The sequence below is a fragment of the Monopterus albus genome, unplaced genomic scaffold, assembly GCF_001952655.1.
Source record: "Monopterus albus unplaced genomic scaffold, M_albus_1.0 scaffold322.1, whole genome shotgun sequence".
In the NCBI taxonomy this organism is placed as follows: domain Eukaryota; kingdom Metazoa; phylum Chordata; class Actinopteri; order Synbranchiformes; family Synbranchidae; genus Monopterus; species Monopterus albus.
In genome coordinates this window covers 159,076-183,711 of record NW_018128202.1, presented here as the reverse complement: position 1 = coordinate 183,711, position 24,636 = coordinate 159,076, and the positions used below count along the sequence as shown (strand labels likewise).

Sequence of the window (24,636 nt, the reverse complement as noted above, 5' to 3'; positions counted from 1 at the left end):
CCTCAGCATATACAGCGCACATATTAACACAGATGATACATCCTGCTGCTGCCATGGATGGTAGTATGAATTATTTCATCCTGGTGACATCATTGCCTCCCGTTTCTCCATCCTCTAAAAACACTTGGATCATGTGATTCGTATTTAATACAGAAGGACAGTGAAGGGGAACTTGTTCAGAGCAGAATAGCTGTGGTCACAGAGCTTGAAGATTTAGGATTTAACAGAAATGAGATCACTTACTTATAATGAAATGCTGAGTCCCTTCTCAAGGTTTAGAAGCCATGGTGACTCATGTCCTAATGATGGTGTGAATTGGGTTATTCCCTAAAGCAGAACCGTTCTGTTCATCGGTATGAAACTGTTTCCAGAACCGTTCTGTTCATCGGTATGAAAAGTGTTTTAGTTAACAGATTCAGCTGTTAAAAAACTGAAAGGATTATATTTTAGGCTGCCCTTTGTATCATGTAATAATTGATCTTTAAAGTTGCAGTACAGTTAAGAAGGAAATTTGTGATACAGGCCATCTTGTCATTAAACATGTGAAACAAATCAAAAGTTGCTGAAATTTCAGTGTGAGAAATTGGGACTTGGCCCTTAACTGCGTTGGCCTGTGAGGTTCATTATCACTGTCACATCCCAAACCCCATCACAGACAGCCTGTTCAACTCTATTTCCTTTGCATTTTTCTTTGTGTTTTAGGTTGGCAGATCTCAGATCTTCTTGGTTAGTCCAGATACTAAGAAGGTTGCCATAGAGAAGAGTTTCAGAGAAATCTCTTTCTGCTCACAGGTATGAAGCACCAGGTTTCTTCATACTGTCTATACTGGATATGTATGTTTGTGTGTGTGATTTTAAAATTTGTCTTTGATGTCTTGTCAGGGCATTCGGCACGTGGATCACTTTGGCTTCATTTGCAGAGAGACTGTGGACGGAGGGAGCTGCCACTTTGTTTGCTACGTCTTCCAGTGTACAGACGAGTCACTGGTGCGATGGTGTTGCATGCATTCTCACCTCCGTTTATTGTTTATGAAAATAATGCAGGCATACTTCTGTTTGTTCAGTTGACTCAGTCATTTTTAGTACACTTGTATACATCTAAAATTTATATTACTGTTTATATGAATGCAATGCTCAGTTGATCATTATGTGTATTTCCTGCAACACATTTCCTTAAGGTTCTGTATCAGTGCTTGTCACTCAGTGTTCATGTTTGATCAGCCCTCTGTTTAATTTAACAGTTCACAAATTTGATTTGAAGGAAATTTTACTTCCATAATGCATGAGGCTGATATTTGTTAGAATTGTTGTTTTATATCAGTGAAGACTAATTTCTGCTCTAATTCAATGAATGAGCACAATAATCATCTGGCATCTGTGCTCTATTGAATCATGGTGTCTCTGTGCCGACACAAGCCAAATAGACTGTCAGTTTGAAAAGCCTTGGTCATTAGATGGATGTACTGTAGTTAATGTTGCAGTATGATTACCTAATAATAGATAGATACTATATATAATTCTTGAAATAATGAGTCACTGAACCTGGCAAACATCAATAATTCCATGTCTTTCACTGCTGCCAGAGTAAACTGGACAATCTGTGGGAAAAGCTGCATATTTTGTCTTTGTTAAATATGGTGTATGTCTTTATAGTGATCAGTTTTTATATAAACCAGTTTTATACCACATAGCAATTCTGCAGAGACCCAGATTCCTCACATACATTAACAGTTATCTTGAATTGCGATAGATCTAGGCACAGTAACAGAATGGATGCTAAATATTTAAAATGTAAGAAAGATGAGTGGGATGAATTTGTTCTAACAGTTGTTCACTGTATTACCACACAGACAGCAGTAAATACAGAAAAGTTAGTTGAGAACTTAAAAGAAAAGGGTGTATTATATTTTTATGCTGACTGAGTATATTGTATTAGAGATGAACAGGACGTCATAGACATGGGTGCGGAGTCATTTTTCAGTCTGTCGCTCTTGTTGACAGCATCTCTAGGTCCAGTACAAGTTAGCTGCAGTCAGCTAAAGTTATCCATTCTGAATTACTACAGTCAATAAATGTGATATGTGATTGAACTCTGGTTTAATTATGCAAAATCATTCTAATATTTAAGATGGCAGCTGCTTCAGCTATCTCACCAGCTGGCCAAATTTGGCTCTGTTGCTTTGACTCTGGAGTCTGGTGTTTAGATGTTTCCTTCAAAGTTATACATTTCTTTGTACTAAAATTTTTATATACATATCAGTAGTTAATTTATTTTAAGCAAATATTTAATTCAAAACAAGTCAGATTCCTGTTTTAACTAAATTTTGGCTGTGTAGTCACTGCATAGTTTTGTAGGGCAGTACAGAGGGGGATGCACTTTTGAAAAGAAGCAAATGTGAATAAATCTGACTTAATGTACTGATAAATTATTGAAGGTTGTATGATATTTGATTATTTTTCTCCTGCAGGTGGATGAGATCATGCTGACTTTGAAGCAGACATTTTCTGTGGCAGCCCTGCAGCAGAATGCAAAGACCCAGAGCCAGCAGTGTGACAGCTGCCCCATGCAGCTGCTCCACAAACTATGTGAGAGGATAGAAGGTAGGCAACTGTCCCTGGGCTCCTTCACAGACTATGGCTGAAAATCAGTGGAGATTTATAGTGCAGTCTAGATGTACATAATGTTTATAGGTATAATTTACATAGCTATTCCATATATAACAATAGAATAAAAAAGCCAATTTGTTCAGATACCATGTTAATTCAGCTAAATAAATGAGCTGTTTTAATGCAGTGGCAAAAGGCTGAAACTAAATATTTTGATGTTTGACTCAGATGTGTTCTGCGAGATCCAGTCAGCTGGACACCTGTCTTAAAAAAAAAAAAGAAAGAAAACTCTCACAAAACAGATGTTATAAAGCTTTCTGACTCACATAGCAGCACAAGTGGTGAGGCAGAAAGAATCTTGGTGACAGTTGGGCTGTGGTACTCCAGTATACATGCCATTTCAGATATTGTGTTTTACTTCATAAGATACCAGTCACACCAGTGATATCATAGAGAGCAATTTTGGTGTTCAGCGTCTTGCTCAAGGGTGCTTTGACGTGTGGGCTGGAGAGGCCAGGAATAGAACCGTCAACCTTCCAGTCAGGAGACAGCTCTATCTCCGGAGCCACAGCTGCCCCATTAATGTTACTTTATGCTTGCAAACTACCTGTAACTTTATTATACTGACATTCCATACTGTGATTTTACTATGTTTGTTGCATGGTTATTGCATGTCTGTCTGTCCTGGAAGAAGGGTCCCTTTGTTGTTGCTCATCTTGATAGTTCTTCCTTTTTAGGGGGGTGGGGGTGGGGATGACTTTTTCCTGTACAGACTGTAAAACCCCTTCAGGCAAATTTGGGTATGCAGGACCTGAGATTACATGATTTGTGGTCATGTTCTGCATTTAAACTTTAGTCAGCTATTAAAATAGTTTGAGAATTGTCATGATGTATGAGTCACTGTGGATGGTAAGGTTTTCCTGTCTGAACATGTCTTGACATTTCATATGATCATAACTTCTGAAAGATAAGGAATGGCCAGGCATAGACTCCGCCTTGTCGTATCAAAGGCAGAGCTCAAACTGATGCAGGGTTGATATGTTGAGTTAAGCATGTTTTTGTATGTTTACATGTTTACAACCAATAGCAAGGCCTTTAATTTTAATTTAGCTATACTGTAACAATATACACCCCAGTTGCTTAAGGACATGGCAGATATTATGCTGCTGATTTATCAGAAGTGAGACTAGTTCTGTCGTTAACGTATGTTAAAACTATATTTGCGTTGTTTTCAGGTCTACACCCATCTCAGACCAAACTAGAGCTCCAGAGACACTTGGCCACTCTCGACAATCAGGAGCAAGCGTCAGTCTTTGAAAACACTATGGTAATGTGTCTGTGCATGTGTGAATTCCTAGAGTTTCCTTTGAAAACAAACCTGTCAGTCTGCAATTTCAGCAAGGTTCATCCAGACTGAATCACTGTGGAATTACAAGATATTCATATCGGATTTACAGTGACGCAGTCATCTTTCTTTGCTCATAATTTGGCAATTGGTCTTATACTTGTATAGCGCCTTTCTATGCTTTTACAGCACACTCAAAACGCTTTCACATTATTCGGCCATTCACCCATTCGCACTCCCAAGCACTCACGCATTCACACACCAGTGACATCACCAGGAGCAACTGGGGGTTCAGTGTCATGCTCAAGGACACCTTGACACGTAGAATGGACAAGCCGGGAATCGAACCGCTAATCCTCCAGTTAGGAAACGACCCGCTCTACCTCCTGAGCCACAGCCTCCCCCTTCAAACTATTTAGTTTCCCTTCCCAACAACACCAGTGGAAATGTTTAAATTTGCACTTTTATTTAAACACTGGAAACTGATAATCTTAATTGTTGGAATTACTGATGTAATATATTGCTAAATATTGTTGTACAATAAAAGCAGACTATCAGAAGCTGTTAGAGAACATGAGGCGAATGCCCTCAAATATTGTATATGGCTGAGCTGTCCTCTACTGGTAATGGAGATGAACTGCAACACTACAACAATACTGCATGTGGCTCTGCTAGCACAGGACTTTGCATATGTACCAGCCAACTGCGTTTTAACCATTATTTTGGTACCCCAAAGTAAAAGAATTTGTTGTAGTCCAAATTACCTGTCCAGCTTGTTACATTTTTTTCATCACATTAAACCATATTAAGATTCTTGACCTTGAAGAAGGATTCCCTTTAGTGTAGTGACCTGCTTAAACAGCACAGTGTATCCCTACATTCATGCAATATAATGTTATTCTCCATCTCTTATGTTTGCGTGTTTCAGAAGGCTCATCCTAAGAGCGACCAGGAAGAGAATGAGTTGGTGATGGCTCTGCTGAGGAAGCTGTATGAGGAGAGACAAAAGAGCCATAAACACACACTGCCTGGGGACAGTAAACGGGTACCTTTTGAATATACAGTACAGTAATACTCACCTGTACTCTCCCAGCTCTGTGTCCTTGTATTACTCCTTTCCTTTTATAGGCTTATCCTATATTTGTTCCAAAGTGTCAACAGTTCCATAACAACAACTGGAAAAAGACATTTTATAAAGCCCATGTGCACAGATATAACTTGTGTTTTTCTCTGTCTGCTGTTCACTTATGTGTTTACAGGTGTGTGAGGAGGCAGCTTCAGCCCCAGTGGAGGCACAGCAGCAGAGTAGCAGTCGGCAGCGACTTGAGCTGTTCAAGAGTCGAGCAAAGCGGTCTCTTACCGAGTCCATTGAGGGCATCTGGAAGGTGACAGTGCTCCTCTCTCTTAGTTTGTATGCAGTTATGCACAAGTATGCACTTGCGCATGTTTGATTGTGTCATTACTTTATTCTTTTTTTTATTTCAGTATAGCAACATAATGTAAACACGTAAGTGGAGGTAGTTGTTTTTGTTTTCAAAGATTACCAGTCTTTACATCTTAAACTTAGACATGTTTCAACAAATGAGGATTCGTAAAATAGTGTGTTTGTTTGTGGTCGTTGGTTACATGTACAAGGATACATACAGTACATAACCTGGGTGTGTGTGTTCATGGCAGGGAAGCAGCAAGGCCAGAACTCAGAGGGGCAACAGTGTAGGAAGTGACAGCAGCTCTTCCACCTCTACAGTCAACAGCAGCCTTGACAAGCCCTGCTTAGATGACTCCACATCTGCTTCTACCCAACTGAGACCCACCAGTCCGCTCAGGTAATCACACATGCCTACACACTGACTCAGATGTTGTGTCAGAGCATTTGCTGTTTGTTTTACTTGAATTTCATGATCACAGGAATTAAAGTGGCTTTGAAAGGAGCCACAATCGTTCATGAATCTTGAGGGTTTTTTAATTATAGGAATTCACCGAAAGGTGTCGAGCCAAGTAACGCTCATCACGGGTTCTGCGTTTGTTTTCAATGCCCTCCGCCCACTTTGGAGGTGCGTTCTGAGAGCTAAATCTCAGCACCCCTCAGGAGGTAGTACTAAAATGGAGTTCCAAGAATGTGGGGGGTGCGTGCACACAGAGCAGTTGCCCGTGGTTGATTAAATGTCCACTCTTCACACCTCAATCTTTAGCATTACAAGCACAGTGTGTAAAGAGGCACTTATATTGGTTTAGAGCAGGGGTGGCCAATTCCAGTCCTCGAGGGCCGCTGTCCTGCTTGTTTTCCAACTATCCCTGCCTGACCTGCTGCTGATTACCTGGCTCAGGTGTGTTCAGCCAGTCAGAAGCTGGAAGATACCATCTTAGAGGAAAGATAAAGTGAATTGGTATCTTCCAGCAGGACAGTGGCCCTCGAGGACTGGAATTAGCCACCCCTGGTTTAGAGGTATAACAAGGACTTCACTTGTTGGTTTAGAGGCAAAACAGGGACTTCAGCGAGTGGACCACAGGCCAAGCACCACAGATGACACATTTCTGCAAGTCTGTGTTCTGCTTGTTCAACAGCAGTTTGATGAACTGCTCATACAGTCTCCATTACTACCTGATTGTTGCACTATGGAGTCAAGACTGTTCTCCATCTGCTCAGCTGACTGTGTGTGAGAGGGCTGGAGCCAATCCCAGCTGTGGGCAAGAGGCGAGGTACATCCTGGACAGGTCGCCAGTCTATCACAGGGCTCACACGTAAAGACAAACAACCACACACACCCACACTCACTCCTACAGGCAATTTAGAGTCACCAGTCAACCTAGACTGTGGGAGGAAGCAGGCGCACACGAAGAGAACCCACGCAGAAGCAGGGAGAACATACAAACTCCACACAGAAAGGTACCAGGTCAGCCAGCCCTCGATCCTGGAACCTACTTGCTGTGAGGCAAAAGCGCTAACCACTGTGTCACCATGCCACCTCACTCAATACAGCAGAGAGGAAAAAATAGACCTGAAGCTTGTCTGAGACACATGTCTGTTGGAGTTAGTGTGGACTGACACATTTGACAGAGTGGAATTCTGTCTGCAGTGTGAGATGCTTGTAGAAAACATGCTCAGTGTGGATTAGAGGTAAGGGTGAAACTGTGATAGTAGGTCTATGTTGGGTTTTTATTTATAACCTAACATACAGTCGACAGCAAACAGATGAAACAAAATCAAATCAGTGTTTGGTATGACCACACTTGGGTGTTTATCACAGTATTTGGCAGGTAGGCTGTCATAAGCATTGCGGAGAACTTCCCCCAGTTCTTCAGTGGCTTTCTCGGTGTCTTCTGTTCTTCATGGAATCCCAGACTGACTCTATGATGTAGAAACCACGGTGCTGTGGGGAGAAACCATCTGTTGCACAACTCCTTGTTGTTCTTGTTACTAAAGCTAGTTCTGACTGTATGCTTGTACTTGCTGTCATGCTGCAGAATGAGTTTGGGACTGATCAGATGCACATCTGATAGTATAGAAATGATGGATAAGCACTTAAACAGCTAAAGTGCCTAAAGTGTAAAGTGCACAGTACTTTACATTATAATTGATACAGTGGAACCTTGGGATTGCGAGTAACCTGGTTTGCGAGTGTTTTGCAAGATGAGCAAAAAATTTAGATTCGATATAACAGCAAGGCCTCGCAATATGAGTAGTACATACGCTTTGTCTGCCGACCGTCATGTGACGTACGTCACAACTGAGCTGATGGTTCTCGCGCTTCACTCGTATAGTCTATCTGTACTGCAACAATGGCCCCTCACGCCAGCCACGATTCTTTTCAAAGGTAAAGTGCAGGTTAATTTGTCTTATTTTTACTTTATACTGTATTTTGTATTACTGTAATCACTTTTATATGGATAAGTGGGTGTGGAATGAATCATCTGAGTTTCCATTATTTCTTATGAGGAAATTCGTTTTGATATACGAGCGCTTTGGATTACGAGCACGTTGCCGGAACGAATTATACTCGCAATCCAAGGTTCCACTGTATTTTATTTGTTTTTAAACTAACCAAGTGTAGAATTGTGTGTTAGGAAACAGTCACTAATAAAAGTATGTAGAGGTGCTTTGGACTTTGACTTAGAAGTCTAGATATCATAAACTTAGTTTTCTTTTGATCTTTTTGTGTGGGATTGCATTGCCTTTGTATACACAGTGTTGCATCCACACAATGTGACGCCTTGTGTCATTTCTTCAGGTGCCACAACTCAACAGGGGACTTGAAGCAGCTTGACGTCTCTCTCCCTCTGTCTCCCTCCTCATCCTCTTTATCCGGTGATGCTCAGGCACAGGGCTTCCGTCGACGGGCCAACACCTTCAGCCACCCTCCCGCTGCTTCCTCAGTACTCGAGCACTCACCGGTGCACACACTAATTCACACACCACAAGACCCGGCGAACAAGCCCAAACTCGTACGACACTACTCTGTCAGCACTGACACTCCACATCAGAACAAGTAAGTGATATCTGTTGAGATGGACAAAACAAGAGCACTGGTTGCAGTCATTTATTTTTTTTGTATGGCTGTAAAAAGATTGGTATTTTTACAAATTGCTATATAACAATTTGTATTATCTTCCTGGATCAACAACTGTTGTACAAGTTTTTGGGAGTAAAAGAGCGCTCTAAGTAATCAAGTGATGTAGACGGAACTACACTTGCAGACTTGAATCTTGAATGACCAGGAATTTACCTGTGACAGCAGTCGTGCATGTTTAGTAGAGTATAATGATACGGTCTTAAGTGTCAAAGGGCACAGGAAACGTAGGTGAGTTGTAATAAACTACACTACAGTCTTGGATCAGTATATTAAGTGGTTAAGCGTCTGGCAAAGAAGTGATCTTCTCTTGCTTGACATCCATAAACATCTAGACATATAACCATATTGCAAGTTCATAAAAATCTGTATCTCGCACCGTCTCCAAACTCGACCTTTTAAGAACTTTTTCATTTTCCCTGCTTTTTCTCTCTTTTTTTTTTTTTTGCTTTATCAATTTTTAGTGTCTTTGACTTTCTTTGCACTTCTTTCTCTCTCTGTATTTGCACTGGTTCTCAGACATGTTCTGACCGACTCCCCCATTCCTCCTGTTTCTCCTTGCCCTTCATCCCCTTCTCTTCTGCTCCCTCGTCATCCTTTCCCCCCTTCTCCTGGAGCCCGGCTCAGTAAAAGAAGGTGAGAAACCTGCCCTAGCTTTCTGTTAAACTTGTGCACTATCTTTCTTCTCTGTTTTTTGTACACATACATTTTTGAAACCTTCTTTTGACCTTGTGTAAGGCCCTGTTCAGGCAGAGAAATGTTAAACTTGTCACTTATTGGTTGCCAGTTTGCCAAGTGGACAGGTTTGGTCTCTTCAAAAGTTGAACTATTTCCATCAAAAATACAGATATGTTCACCTAAACCTTCTGAGTCAGATCCTTCTATTGAAATCAGTGGATTTCTCCCAAACAGAAAATGTCTCAGTCTGAATGGGGCCTAAGTTTTTATTTTTAGTTGCTTCCTTTACTCACCTCCATTTCTCCATCTCAGTCCTCTTGGTGGTCTGCGTGCTCGTCTCCACTCCTCCTCTTCTGTCCCTAATTTTTTGAAATTTCAATTTCTGGCCCCTGTCCAAGAGAATGATTGTCTTGAACCAAAGAGCAGGTACACACACATTCACTAAATAGTCACATCATGTTAGTTTGTTTAGCGTAGTAAAAATGTGTATTCTTTGTTTCATAGATTCCTTTAACTGATTTTATGTCTCTAAATTTTGATTTACAGTATATGTGTGTTTATGTGTAAACAGAATTGCATGACCTACCTTGACTGTTTATCAGAGCACATGTAACCATTTCTGTGTGTTTGTGTTTTCAGTGATGTAGTGGCTCTGTCTACACCAAATGCAGAATGTGGGGTAGGGGAAAGTCCTCTGCGCGGTCACCGCCACTCATGGAGGCAGCAGATCTTCCTACGGGTTGCTACACCTCAGAAGAACACAGACGCCACTGGTAAAATCAAACGCTGTCACAAATTAATTACCTTCATACAAGGTTTCCCATAAAGGCAGCAAGTGGACATTCAACATTGTCTGTCTGTGTTACAGATTTATTGTTAAAGAAACTGTGTACGTGTTACCTGGCCAGTTTGCTGGAATGGAGCCCCGTTTAGTGTGGGTCAAGGATCCAGTAACCTGGGTAGTTACAAGGAAACGTGTTTCTTTTAAAAGCAAACAATTTTGAATGGAAAACATGCCAGAATTAAACAATTCTGAATAAGTAACATTGAACTCTAGCCTAGAAAGGATGCAGCATCAAATACAGTGCCTTGCGAAAGTATTCGGCCCCCTTGAACTTTGCGACCTTTTGCCACATTTCAGGCTTCAAACATAAAGATATAAAACTGTAATTTTTTGTGAAGAATCAACAACAAGTGGGACACAATCATGAAGTGGAATGAAATTTATTGGATATTTCAAACTTTTTTAACAAATAAAAAACTGAATAATTGGGCGTGCAAAATTATTCAGCCCCTTTACTTTCAGTGCAGCAAACTCTCTCCAGAAGTTCAGTGAGGATCTCTGAATGATCCAATGTTGACCTAAATGACTAATGATGATAAATAGAATCCACCTGTGTGTAATCAAGTCTCCGTATAAATGCACCTGCACTGTGATAGTCTCAGAGGTCCGTTTAAAGCGCAGAGAGCATCATGAAGAACAAGGAACACACCAGGCAGGTCCGAGATACTGTTGTGGAGAAGTTTAAAGCTGGATTTGGATACAAAAAGATTTTCCAAGCTTTAAACATCCCAAGGAGCACTGTGCAAGTGATAATATTGAAATGGAAGGAGTATCAGACCACTGCAAATCTACCAAGACCTGGCCGTCCCTCTAAACTTTCAGCTCATACAAGGAGAAGACTGATCAGAGATGCAGCCAAGAGGCCCATGATCACTCTGGATGAACTGCAGAGATCTACAGCTGAGGTGGGAGACTCTGTCCATAGGACAACAATCAGTCGTATACTGCACAAATCTGGCCTTTATGGAAGAGTGGCAAGAAGAAAGCCATTTCTTAAAGATATCCATAAAAAGTGTTGTTTAAAGTTTGCCACAAGCCACCTGGGAGACGCACCAAACATGTGGAAGAAGGTGCTCTGGTCAGATGAAACCAAAATCGAACTTTTTGGCAACAATGCAAAACGTTATGTTTGGCGTAAAAGCAACACAGCTCATCACCCTGAACACACCATCCCCATTGTCAAACATGGTGGTGGCAGCATCATGGTTTGGGCCTGCTTTTCTTCAGCAGGGACAGGGAAGATGGTTAGAATTGATGGGAAGATGGATGGAGCCAAATACAGGACCATTTTGGAAGGAAACCTGATGGAGTCTGCAACAGACCTGAGACTGGGACGGAGATTTGTCTTCCAACAAGACAATGATCCAAAACATAAAGCAAAATCTACAATGGAATGGTTCACAAATAAACATATCCAGGTGTTAGAATGGCCAAGTCAAAGTCCAGACCTGAATCCAATTGAGAATCTGTGGAAAGAACTGAAAACTGCTGTTCACAAACGCTCTCTATCCAACCTCACTGAGCTCGAGCTGTTTTGCAAGGAGGAATGGGCAAAAATTTCCGTCTCTCGATGTGCAAAACTGATAGAGACATACCCCAAGTGACTTACAGCTGTAATCGCAGCAAAAGGTGGCGCTACAAAGTATTAACTTAAGGGGGCTGAATAATTTTGCACGCCCAATTTTTCAGTTTTTTATTTGTTAAAAAAGTTTGACATATCCAATAAATTTCGTTCCACTTCATGATTGTGTCCCACTTGTTGTTGATTCTTCGCAAAAAATTACAGTTTTATATCTTTATGTTTGAAGCCTGAAATGTGGCAAAAGGTCGCAAAGTTCAAGGGGGCCGAATACTTTCGCAAGGCACTGTATAAAGTGCAAATTTTAGGTATTCAGAACATGTTTCTTTGACAAATAAGGTTTTCAGTAGTGACAGTACCTCAAATCCTACCTTACCTGTTCAAGCCAGAATATGAAAGTGGACAGCAGGATGAACCGCAACAGCATTAATTCATTTGAATTTCTCCTAGATAGGTAAACAACGGTATATGTACCGATGAAGAGATTTGTAACACTCTAAACAAAGCGGAAACATTATACAGTGAATAATTATCCAATATAACTTCACCACACTGAGATGTACGCATTCTTTTTCCTCACCGTTATGAAAAAATGATACATTTCTTTTAGCTTACTTCATAACAAAAATGCCAGCTCTGTGCATTGGGTGTGCGTGCATACGTGCATGTAAGAGCTTTGACATGGGAAATCTTCACACTCGGATTACCGTGCATGCTCCAGTTGTAAAGTTCAATGTGTGCTTTTCTAAGGTAAAAGCTGGTCCAGGTTGAGACACTTGTGTAAACATTTGTGTACTTATAGTGTGCATGCTTCATATCCAACCAAAGTAAAAGAACACAAGCAAGACACTGCACATTTGCTTCATCACCTGTTATTGAAAGCAGCTTTACAAGGTCTACACATGTAGACATCTGTGCAGTGACAGAGCTCTTCCACTCTGCTTCACTCTTTCACTTAATGTGATAGTACATGTTGTCTTTTTGGAACAGAGGAAGGGAGGGAGAATAGATCACTTTACCATCCACAGCTCTTTCTCTTCTGTAGGAACTTGATTTGGCTACCCCCCCCGCCACCTCTTTATTCCTAACTTTTCAGGTGATTCTTGATATACTGATTGTCATGTCTTTTCAAGTACTTGGGTTTATAATGCAGAGTACCGTGGGTTTTACTGTGTCAAACAAACCAGTATTGGCTGCTTTGTGGACCAGTATTCGGAAATTCTTGTCAAAGATTTCAACGTTTTTTTTTTTTATAAAGCACTGTATATTCCTTAGTTCTGGGAAAAGCTGAAAGCCTTGGTCAAGCAAGAATAATTAAAGTAATTCTCCTTGGAGATTGACAGCCTTGTCTATAGTACTACTGCAGATGTGCCAGTGATACAGTAAAAATTGTGTTTTTACATATAGTGAAATATTTAACCTCAGTTAACTTTGAACTATCAGTCATTAGTCTTATCTGAGTACATGTTAAACAAGAGCATGTGCATGGCCTTGTTTATATAGACTTGTGGGGATGGAACAGTGAGAGCACACTGCTTCGTGGGGACCGGAAGTTGGGCCCCATGACTAATTTGTCAAATTTTACAAAAACAGTGGAGTATAAGGTTAGAGCAAGTGTCGGCTTTAGTTACGTGTTAGATTAAGGGTTAAGTGTTAGGCAAGTAGTGGTTCTGGTTAAGATTATGGTAAGTCTTTTGGAAATGAATGTAAGTCTATGTAGGGACACGGTAAGTGGCGAAAGCAAGGGTGTGTGGGGCGTGTGTGTGTTTTCCTGTGCAGACATGGGAATCGTGCTTGTGCTAACATGTCTTCAGATCCTGTGTTTTGATAATTTTGTGTATTATGTGTGCCTGCATAACAAACGTGTTGACAGTTGGGTTGCTCACACTGTAACTCCTCTAACACCTGTATAAACAACAAACACTCGCACACAAATATACAGTTGTGTGTGTGTGTGTGTGTGTATTTTTTTAAGTTAAAGAATGGAAGTAATACATTGATTAGATTTAATTAGTTCTAATCAATGTTTTACTTCCATTAATTAATTAATTAGACTTCATTATACACATGCATGTTCATATACTATTTTACAGGAGATGGGTTTGTGTCATCACATTATGTGATGTATGTTCTTTGATGGTCTTTGTTCAAATGTGGCAAAGTGTGAATGATTGACAGAAAGTCTTAAACATAATGGTATCACATATTTCCACTGCTGCCTTGGATTTTTTTTTTTTTTGTTATAGCAAGTACCATCACCTGGGTGGAGAACTGATGATCAGCCCAGTGAAATAAAGAATCAGAAACCAAAAATCACACTGAAATGTCAGCCGGCATTGACCCTGAACAGTAAACAGGGGTACACAGGTCACAGGGTGGTGGATCCACCTGCAGTGATGCAAGCCATGCCAAAAATAATAGGGGTGGACTGGTTTGATACAAGTCCCACAATGCTGGTGTTGTCTGGACTTCTAATCTGCCTCATTGTTAAATATTTTCCTTTTTATAGGATTGAGTTGTGTAGCTGCAGTTGTGATTTTGTCCTGGGAACTGAGTGAAATGACGGAAACACGACATCGATAATAATATTATCTTTATCGTACTGTAATTTTAGCTACACCTACAAAGGCAGCTTGGTCAGAATAATGAAGTCCTTGAACAAAACATGACAGAATAGGCCAACCACAGGAAAGAGTCTCGTATAGAAAACCATGCCTTGCTCTTTGCCACTGTGTCATCTGTTATGGTACCACCAAGGGGTGCCAATGCCTAAAAATTCCAAATTTTACATATAGTGTTTTTAATAATACACCACAGCCAAACAGTTATGCAGTCTCAACATCAATTGAGCATCATAACCTGTAAAAAGTAGCATTTTTTGCTGGATTAATGGATTACAATACATTGAAAGCATTCCCATTAATTGGTTCACTCCTCTACTCACCCTCTGTCTTTGGAGTTAAGTGCAACCAGAATGTTGGACTGATGTGACCTTTTTAATGTTCCACTGGATGTGCTGCTGACAAGGGATTAGTTAGTCTTATTCACGTCATTGTGTCTTAAGTGTCCTTATCAAATGAAAGGTAAACAGCAGGTCAGATAGCTCTCCTTTTCTGCATTTAAAGTTTATTTTGACAGTCAACCGCTGTGACGTAAAGAAAAACGGTGCTTTTAGCAGATCACTTGGGTGGAGCTGGGTGTGTACATGTGCGCTTACATACATGAGGTCATGGGTGTGTCGAATATGAGGGGGTGGTGGTGGTGTGTCAAGGTCATGATGACAGTCCACATAGACAGCGCCAGGGGAAAGCGCCAGTCTTATTGACCCACTTTGCATGTTGTGTGCGTGTGTGCGTGTGTATACAAGTATGTGTGCTGGCCAAGTTGGTATGTTTGTTGAGGGAGTGGACCATGACACTTTGTGCAAGAGGGCGTGTGTGTGTGAGAATATTTTGACTGTAGCCATTACGGTGAGGTTAGGGGAAGGGGCTAGTGTAGTCTGGATTCTCACAGGAATCACAGAATAAGTTTGTGCGCGCGTGTCCCGGTGGATGCGTGGATGCATTTTTCACACCCAGAAGCGAACTCTTCAGCAGTGTTCTATTGAAGCAGTGTAGCAGTCTGTGTTTATCTAACAAATATCTAACTGACATCACTGTCTTTGTGTGTGTCTGGTTTGTCGTCACGTCTCTTATAACTCTAGAGCCATGCTAGAGCCATGTTTGTATAGTGACTCTCCGTTTTTGGAAAGTCTCCCCTGACAGACACAAAGGCACACATAAATGTTAACCTCATCTGGCACAAAGAACACTGTTGTCATTGTGTGCCTGTTTGCATCTGTTAGTATGATTGTTAGGACATTACAGCCGGTCCTCACAACGTCAAAGGGCTGTTTAAGACTTGGTTTTAAGGTAGAATTAAGGTTTAGGGTTAGGTTAAAGCATTTAGTAGCTATGAGGTGAGGGTGAGGGGCTAGGGACATGTGTCCACACAACTACAGAAACATGAACATATCTTAAATGTTTGTAATTTTCCTCTGAAGGGTCTTTGGAAAGATGAGCATCACATTTACATACCCAAGTCAAGCAAAGGTCTGTGCATCCTCTTTAGTCGTGTTGTTCTACAAACGATAAAAGTGAAACAAGTGCATCTGGATAGCTGTTAGACCATGTCTTGCCTGTAAATAACACAGGGTATTTTGAGGTTTGGGATCCACCCTGTACTTTGGGGTAGAGTCACACAAACATGCTTTGTGTGTGTGCGTGTTTACATTGCACCCAACTGTGACAAATATATCTATGTTTAGCTTCTTTTTTTTAAATTTTGCATGAGTGTTTAAGGGATTGACAGGGACAAAGGAGGTCAGGCAGCCTCTTTTCAGATGATGGTTTCACTTGCTTCCACTGAGTTTTGCATTTTGCCTGTTTTTCACTCTATTTTGTTCATACATACTGTATATAGTAAAGCACAGCTAAAATACTGGTGGACAACTCAAGAATATCACACTGAATATCACATCATTGTACTTCCTTCCATCCTCATAATCTTCTCTTGTTCCTTTGGTGCCAGTGTGTTATGACACGTACCCTGTAGCCACAAAATTGTGGATTTGAATCCAGACTAAGACCTTTAACCTACTAAAAGACTGATTATTCAGTTAGTTGACAGAAATGAGTCATCACATTTGTGAAGCTGTATTTTACTTAATGCAGTAAGTGCCTAAGTGATGAGATAAAACTATTTACATTTGGTGGCTACAGCTTCACAAATGTGAGGATTTACTCATTTTATTTCATCATAGATGATTTGAATCTGTCAAAAATGGAGATTTAAGACTGTATTTAGGCCCAAAGCATTTTACTGTAAATTATTGGCAAACTAAGAGAAAATAACTACCCCCTCACTATTTTTTATTTCCATCTACAGTATGTATTTTGCTCAGCTGCACATTGCACATATAATTGTTAACGATTATCTGATCTTATCTAACATATTTGATATGTCTTTCAGAGCGGGGAGAGCCTGGTCTAGAGGGGGGTCGAGTGTGTATGAGCCAGGTGGACGGTGGAAGAACTGTAGACTCATGTATGAGGACGGTGCCTGAGGAGTGGACAAAAAGGAGCAAAAAGGAGCTGAGGGAGCTGTGGAGGAAGGCCATTCTGCAGCAAATCCTGCTGCAGAGGATGGAGAGGGAGAACCAGAAGCTACAGGGTGAGTTGGACAAACAACAGCCAGCGTTGTTTTATTGATCAGCATTAGCACTGTTGACTTGGTAATGTTCTTGTATAACATGATGAGGTGGTTCCTCCAGCTTATTTCAGTAGCAAGACAAACAAATCCTTCTTTAACTTAATCTCTGGCAGTTTGCCTTTCCAGATGTGTCCATGCAAACAGGTTAGGCCCTTGAGTGCACACCTGCTTTTCTTTCTTTCTGTATTTATATCCACATAGAGTGAGCAGGTCATGTAAAGTAAAGATCTGTGCGTGCTTGTTGCTGCTGGTAGGCATGTCTTAGGGTGTGTGTATCACCTCTTTTCTGACCCAGTTGGCATGATATCAACACACACCTAACTATGCACCACACCCCTAACCACCTGCACATAATGTACTGTATACAAACCATTAATTTGTACACATGAAACACAGAGAAGTGATTGCATGTACAGCTGGGTGTGGACCGAGAGAGGGTGGTTAGGCTGTGTTAATTTAATCAGCAAAAACTATTCCGAAAAATACTGGTTGACAACCAATTTTTAAAGATGAAAACTAAATAAAAGTAACATTTGATAACGGGAACTATGATGAAATGTTTTATGTTTTTCATTAATGAATGAAATGCAATTAAAATTGCAAGATAAAAATGACAAACTAGATAAAAATGTATTTCGTTTTTATTGACTGAATCTAACAAAAATCAAACACTAAAACAAACAAAATCAGATTCAGGTGTCAAAATTAACATTACCACTGGCAACATGGCCAAAAATATTATCATGATATATTTTTTCATATTGACCACTAATGCCCTACAGGCATAGACACCATTAATGGTGGAGACACATTCAACATGTTTTACATAGTGTTTTATGGTGAGTACTGCCCAACATTGCGTTTACAGAAAAACTCCACAGGATACCAAGCAGCATGTTCCGGTTTGGAATGATTCTGAGATGAATCACAAGTTTATACATCTAAGCAATCATCAGTTTCTAAATCATTATCATGACACTTGTTTTGCCTTGAAATATGAAATTGCACTTGCTGTGCCCTCATGACTTTTCTCATGAATAAGAGAAATGAAAAGGCGACCGGTGTTATTTCTGCTGAGTTTGAACTCGTTATGAGGTTTAATATTAGCACGCTCACCAGCCAGTGCTGCAGTTTGGGAGCAGACTATCTTTCTGTGTACTGGGACAGAAATGTTACCTTTTCATACGGGGTAAATGTTTGCTGTTTCATTGTTTCCTGGCTTTGTCAGAACAGGCTGCTGCATATTTTATGGTAGGTGTTGCTTTGTTTTTTTATCTAGCTACAAAAATCTGATCCCCTTCTAAAGTAGTGATTTTGTGGAACTTCTCCACAATCTAATCGTCCCATGCATTCATCTTCTTCATTGCTGGTTATATTTATATTCCCAGCTGCATGTATGTTTTCCTTGTTTTGGCCCTACACGTGTCCACTATGTCTGACAGGATGATCGTAAAGTGAGTTGTCCAGATGCAGAACAGACACTTTCATCAGTCAAAAATTAGGCTTTAGTTTATCATCGTTATTGATGAGATTTTTATCATAATAATTATCGTTATCATTTTATCGCCCAGCCCTAATGTGGGTCATTATAGGTTTAAGAAAATAAAACTGGTGACCTCACTCTGTTCAGTCTTGTACATGGGGACATACATTTGTTGCACTCACATTACACACAACATACACATTCTCCAGTGTGTGGTGGTTTTCTTGCTCATCTGTAGTTTAGCGGAGTTTTATTCCTCCCACTGGTGCGCTCCACCTTTCAGTTCTTTATTTGCCTGGGTTTGTCTGTTTGTTGCCTGGATTATGGGTCAACTGTGAAAGTATGTGTCTCCATTACTGTGTGTGTGTCTCTGTGAGCTCCAGGGTGGGGTATCCTATCCTGTTGTGTGTTATTGAGGGCGGGGTGTTCCGGCAACAGAAAGGAAGAGAAATGGAGAGTGGAGGCAAGGGGAGATTGGAGAGTGGTGAGATGAGACCAGCTGGGCTACAGCCAATGCGCAAGTCCTCGTGGACTAGACTCTGCCTGCTCCAGACAGCTGATAAGACAGACAGCAGAACCACAGTCTCTTCAACAACAGCTATTCTTGTGCTGGGTGTGTCAGTTATATGCTCCATCCAAGTTTTCTTCCTTTATTATCCAGGATATGCCTTCCAGGTCACTCCCACTACTTTTGTGTCTTTGATTGCTGAGGCCTTGGTATACAACACTTTGTAAAAAGCCTTCAGACCCCTAGAGATGTTCTCAATATCTCTTGTTACAAGTTGTTCTAAAATATTGTTATTCTGGGATTTAGTGTGAGTTCTATCCAAAACACAAAAAATCAGTTAAATTGCACTCATCCTTTCTCCTGTTTCCTGGAAGTTTTTTTTCTGTTTCCTGGAAGGTAACAGTGCAGGTTTGAACTGGAAGTGGCCTGTTGTCTCCATCCTCTCCCACAGTGATGATGTCACTCAGTCCAGCTCTACCAAGTTGCAGCTGGTCACTGGGTGGACACCGCACATGAGCGGAAGGGGGGAGGGTCAGCCTACAAGGGGTAGGGAAGGAAGAAAAGGGAGAGGGGAGAATGTGGCTGACAGACAAGACAAACGTGGGATTGAATGAGTAGAAAAAGTTGTGCTGGGAGTAAAGAGAAAACAGAAGAGATGAGCTGTGGGTGAAGAGATTCGAGGAGGGGGTAAAGGAAGGGTGTTGTCAAAAAGAGAGGAACAGATGAGGGGAGCTGGGTGTGCCCTCACCTTCTTTGATCGCTGGTGTCAACATGCAACGGAATTCACAGTTTTTATTTCTGTTTAGTTTGTAGGCTCTGTTTATCTGAAAGTCCAGGGCCAGGGTTTCCCACACACATTCGATTATGCAAAATCTCTTTATGTCACAGCATGGGGTGGGGTGGGAGGGGTGTTATAATAAGTCCCCAGTTATCAATGAAAATAATATCTGACATTCCCTGATTTAATCTCTGATTGTGAGTCATGTACAAACTTCATAATTAAAGTGTGACTGCACCTAATGTAAACTGGTGTCATACAGTAGACACGCTATATGCACTGAGATTTCCAGCCCCAGTGGAAGGTCAGACAGACACGGAGCCGTGGCCCTGTGTTCCTTCTGAGATAGAAAATGAATGAATGAATAAAAATTTCCAAAGACTTTCTGCTTTTATGTTATATTTTATCGATTCAACAATTCATCGCCAGAGTCTGAACAATCATATGAGCATCTTTTTCTCATCAGTGTCACAAGTGTTGACAGCGACAGCCTCAATCGAAGTACATCTTGTGTGGCCTGTGTAAAATTCTCTGTTATTCAAAAAGGAAGATTTTCTTTCACAAAACCATCTAACCTTAGCAGAGGTGGTTATTGAATGGGGTCTGGCTTTAAACCTGCAGTCACAGTTTCCATTTTCTCTTCTACACTGTTGTCATTGTTTTAACCAGCTAGCTTGCCACATCAAAGACCATGTGAAGGTAGGTATTTAGTAATGTGTAAAAGTTTGCCAGTGCAGTGGTTGGTGTCTGCCACATGTTGTTGGTGCAAAACCAAACTGAGAATACAGCATAAAATGTGCAGGGCCTTATGCATGTCGATGAAAGCAACACACTGGCATCTGAGCAGGTTTGCTCAGCTCTCAGGAACTCTCGCCAGGTTTACACCAATGGCACATCAGCGTCTCCCCACCAAGGTTCTGCAACGAACACACATAACAGTACAGAGTTAAAGGGAGTTGGTGCTGTCACATTTGACCTGTATTGCCTATGTTTTTATGATTGTAGCCTCAGAGAGTGACCTGAAGAACAGGCGCCTGAAGCTGGACTATGAGGAAATCACTCCATGTCTGAAAGAGGTCACTCTGGTGTGGGAAAAGATGCTGGGAACTCCTGGGAGAGCAAGGGTCAAATTTGATACAGAGACTATACATGCTGCAGTTGCACAAGGTACATATTTGGCTCCACAAATACATATATTGGTGCTTCTTTGAGTGTTTGTTCGTTTTCAGTAGGTATTTGCTAATATTAACCAGAGCTTAATGTATAGAGCTCCAAAACAAAAAAATCAGTATTTTCCCAAATACAGCAACAAGGAACAGCTTGATTTCTTTTGAAATGATTTAAACCCATTGTTTATGAGCACAGTAAAGTTTGTATTTAACAACTTCACCCCCAGTGTCCAGCAGTCATTGTCTAGGCTTTCTGCTCTGTCCATTTTGTAGTATCACCATGTTCTGCACAGAGGACAGGAAGGTTGCCTCTTCTGCATTCGGCCTTAAACATACATTGTATTCCCTCAATATTTAGAAACACTTTTGGGGGGGTAACAAACACTTCTCTCTGTCTGGCACTCAGTCAAACTGATTACATGAGGTATTTTTACATTCAAGGCTCCACTGAGTTGTCTCAACTGCCCCAAATTCACCATATTTTCAAGACCGCCTTGTGATTTGAGTATTAGAGGCACACAGCTGTCTGTTCTAGCATGTTACATAACACGGCTTGCCACCTTTACACTGCTGTATCCCACCCGTGATCTTATTCATCTCTGTCATCTCCGACAGGCGTCCCAAGGCAGCATCGAGGCGAGATCTGGAAGTTTCTATCTGAACAGTACCTTCTCAGGCAGACGGTCCCATCCCGACCCCCTGTCAATGACACTCCGTACAAAGAGCTGCTGAAACAGCTCACCTCGCAGCAACACGCCATCCTCATAGACCTGGGTAATGTGCACACACACACACACACACACACACACACACACACAGAAAAAACATTCATATTCTCTTACACACGTTAGATATAAACACAAATTTTCCTTTTGCTTGTGTGCGTCTGTGCATGTGTGTCAGTCTTTATTACACTATGTGTAGTAAGTTTAGTTTGTGGGGACATTTTAGCTGGTCCTCATAACTTCAGAGGGCGTTCAGAGGTTAGGGTGAAGGGTTAGTGAATGCATTATGTCAGTGATTGTCCTCCCAGCTATAGAAAGACACGACTGTGTGTGTGCCAGACAGTTGCATTTCAGAGTTGATCCATCCACAGCCATGTTTGTTTCTTAAATCTGAGTATGTCACATTAACTGATTGTGTTACTAAAAATCTTTGTTACAGTGCAGCCAGGGAGTGCTGACAGAAAAGTTATATAAATGTCAATAAATTCATGTGATCAATAAATAATTGTAGGCTTTATTGTCCCTGCTGGTGACTGCCACAACTGTTAAAAAGCTAATTCACATCTCTGTGGAATTAAAAAGTATTAAATTAATTTGGTGATCCCTGCAGAAGCCAGAGTAATGTAGGTTTCTCAACTCGCATTTTAACACTTTCACCACACATGGTGCTTAAACCCCACCCATATAACACCCGCATATATAACACCCCTTGTAACACTCAACCTTCTGCTTTTTAACCTTCTGCATTTTTGTTGTTATCTCTGTGTCTTTCATCTGCCTATTGTGTTATTCAATCTGCATCAGACAGGGTGTGGACAGTGGTAACGGCATACACAGCAACGGTTCACTAACATGGACCGGTATGAAGGTGTTATGTGCTGTAGCATAAAAGTACACAGTGTTTATGACACTCAAGCAGCACAGAGCTTTGCAGGTACAGTAGACGCATGGCAGGTCATAGCCGGCTACCTCACGTAAACATGCAAAAGCACGGAGTGTACGTGAAGGTTTAGATTATACGCTTATTAAGTTCTGTACGTTAAAAGCAGGACACACACACTCACTTTACTTCAGGTGCCCCACAGCACATTCCTTGCATACACACTCATACGGTCATTGTCTCCAAAGCCTCACTGTCACACACTGTAAGTCGAGGACTCCTCGGGCCCAAAACACACCCACCTACCAGTTACCAGCACATCCGCACTAAGAGTACTCTTTTACAGATTCCACGTCCTCATTATGTTGTCATTTTTGAAAGGTATATGTTGCATCCACCCTTACATGTTAATCTTCTGATGGAAGGTCTTTGTGTAAAGATGCATTTGTGTGTGTGTTTTCTTGAACATATTTGTAAGCATGACAACTTGGAATGGGTTGACACATGCTTGTTCGTTGATTCCCTGTTTTACCATCAACAAGCAAAGTGTGAAGTCTTGCATCCTCGGGCGAAGTTCAGCTCAGTTTCATTCAAACACGTGTACACACCCAAAGGATTTGGTCTCTTATGTGTCGCTGTATTCTCAGATTCTGTTCAAGACCGTCACTACAATACAAGTATATCAGATGTATTAACAGCATGCTACTGTTTTTAGGTGTCACAGTGTGATCTCAGATGCTTTGTTTGACATTGTATTTCATATGAAATATTAACAGTGCAGATGTTTTGCATCATAGATAATGTCCCACTCTTCTTCCTCCCCAGGTCGCACTTTTCCCACTCATCCATATTTCCAAGTCCAGCTGGGTGCAGGACAGCTGTCTCTGTATAACATACTGAAGGCTTACTCACTGCTAGACCCTGAGGTATCACTCAATTCTTCTGTCTTGCTTTCTTTCCTGTTTTCATCCTCTCGCATTTTCTATTTTGGGTGTCTCTCTCCTTGTCTTCATGGACGAAATTCATCTGTCAAGTGTATTTCAGTCTTAAGCTTCTTTACTCCTTCCCTGTCTGTGTAGATGTCAAGTTTTTTATTGTTGTTATCGTAGGTGGGCTACTGCCAGGGCCTGTCCTTCATTGCTGGAGTGCTGCTGTTACACATGAGGGAAGAGGACGCCTTCAACATGCTGAAATTTTTAATGTATGACATCGGGCTTCGCAAACAGTACAGGCCTGACATGATTATTCTGCAGGTAAAATGCGCACACGCATACACAAAGTCAAGCCAAATTTTATTTGTATAGCCCAATAGATCAAATTGCTCATTTGCCGCAAGGGGCTTTCCAGTCTGTCCTTAAACCCTCTAATCAGATAAGGGAAAAACTCCCCAAAAAAACTTTAAAGGTGCAAATAACAGAAGAAAGCTCAGGAAAACACAGTCTCCACATACTGTACACATTTACACCATCACCCAGATCATTTCTCTGTTACTCACACAGTTGTCATACTTAACTTGCATCAAAGAAAGATGCTGAAAGTCGCCATCTTTTTGTGTCCGTTCATCAATCCATCTATTCATCTATATGAAATTTGTCCTGCCATAGTATGAAATAGCATTTTTCATTTTAGCAATAAAGAAAAAAGTAATTCTCTGAGCTGACAGGAGCAATCCGGTGGACTTCCGGGTTGCAAGCGAGAGCAGACGTCTTTACTGCTCCTCTTGTCTGTTCTACGATTTTTCACATCTTCTACATTTTCAAGTCTTTGAACAAATTCTACAACTATTAAAATGCATCCAAGAGGGAAAAGAGCTAATAAATCAGATGCGAATGAGGAGGTTGAAGCAGAAGAGGATTATATTTCAGCGGCGCAAGTAACAGAGATGTTGAGTCAGCAAAAGCAGATGTACACTGCACTGTTGAACCAACAACAAGATAACTTCAAAGGTTTTGTGCAACTACTTATGGAGACAAATAACAAGAGACTCGATGACATGACCAGAGAAATACAGGAGATAAAATCGAGTTTGCAGTTTACCCAGCGAGATGTGGATGTGATTAAAGCAGCCATGGGTGAACAGAAAATACAAACCAAGGAAACAAGGGATGATGTCTACAAAACTTGCGAGAGTCTAATAGCCATAACGGATAAAATGGAGCATTTGGAAGCGAACTCCAAGCGAAAAAACCTGATCTTCAAGGGAATCAAGGAGTCAGCTGGAG

General features: G+C 41.0%; 1 protein-coding gene across 4 annotated transcripts in view; it reads left to right on the top strand.

The window, feature by feature from the left end:
* The window catches only part of tbc1d1 (TBC1 (tre-2/USP6, BUB2, cdc16) domain family, member 1), a 55,350-nt gene that overhangs the window by 19,026 nt on the left and 11,688 nt on the right, over positions 1 to 24,636 (top strand). For 3 of the 4 annotated variants that reach the window (XM_020624189.1, XM_020624186.1, XM_020624188.1), the window contains 15 exons: positions 703 to 792; positions 883 to 987; positions 2,469 to 2,601; positions 3,843 to 3,934; positions 4,881 to 4,997; positions 5,212 to 5,337; positions 5,630 to 5,778; positions 8,182 to 8,439; positions 9,040 to 9,156; positions 9,838 to 9,971; positions 16,632 to 16,832; positions 20,646 to 20,807; positions 21,425 to 21,583; positions 23,240 to 23,340; positions 23,524 to 23,667. In XM_020624189.1, coding sequence (XP_020479845.1) covers positions 703 to 792; positions 883 to 987; positions 2,469 to 2,601; positions 3,843 to 3,934; positions 4,881 to 4,997; positions 5,212 to 5,337; positions 5,630 to 5,778; positions 8,182 to 8,439; positions 9,040 to 9,156; positions 9,838 to 9,971; positions 16,632 to 16,832; positions 20,646 to 20,807; positions 21,425 to 21,583; positions 23,240 to 23,340; positions 23,524 to 23,667 — 2,088 coding nt within the window. The remainder of the gene's footprint in view (positions 1 to 702; positions 793 to 882; positions 988 to 2,468; positions 2,602 to 3,842; positions 3,935 to 4,880; positions 4,998 to 5,211; positions 5,338 to 5,629; positions 5,779 to 8,181; positions 8,440 to 9,039; positions 9,157 to 9,837; positions 9,972 to 16,631; positions 16,833 to 20,645; positions 20,808 to 21,424; positions 21,584 to 23,239; positions 23,341 to 23,523; positions 23,668 to 24,636) is intronic. The other variant, XM_020624187.1, reaches the window with a different exon arrangement.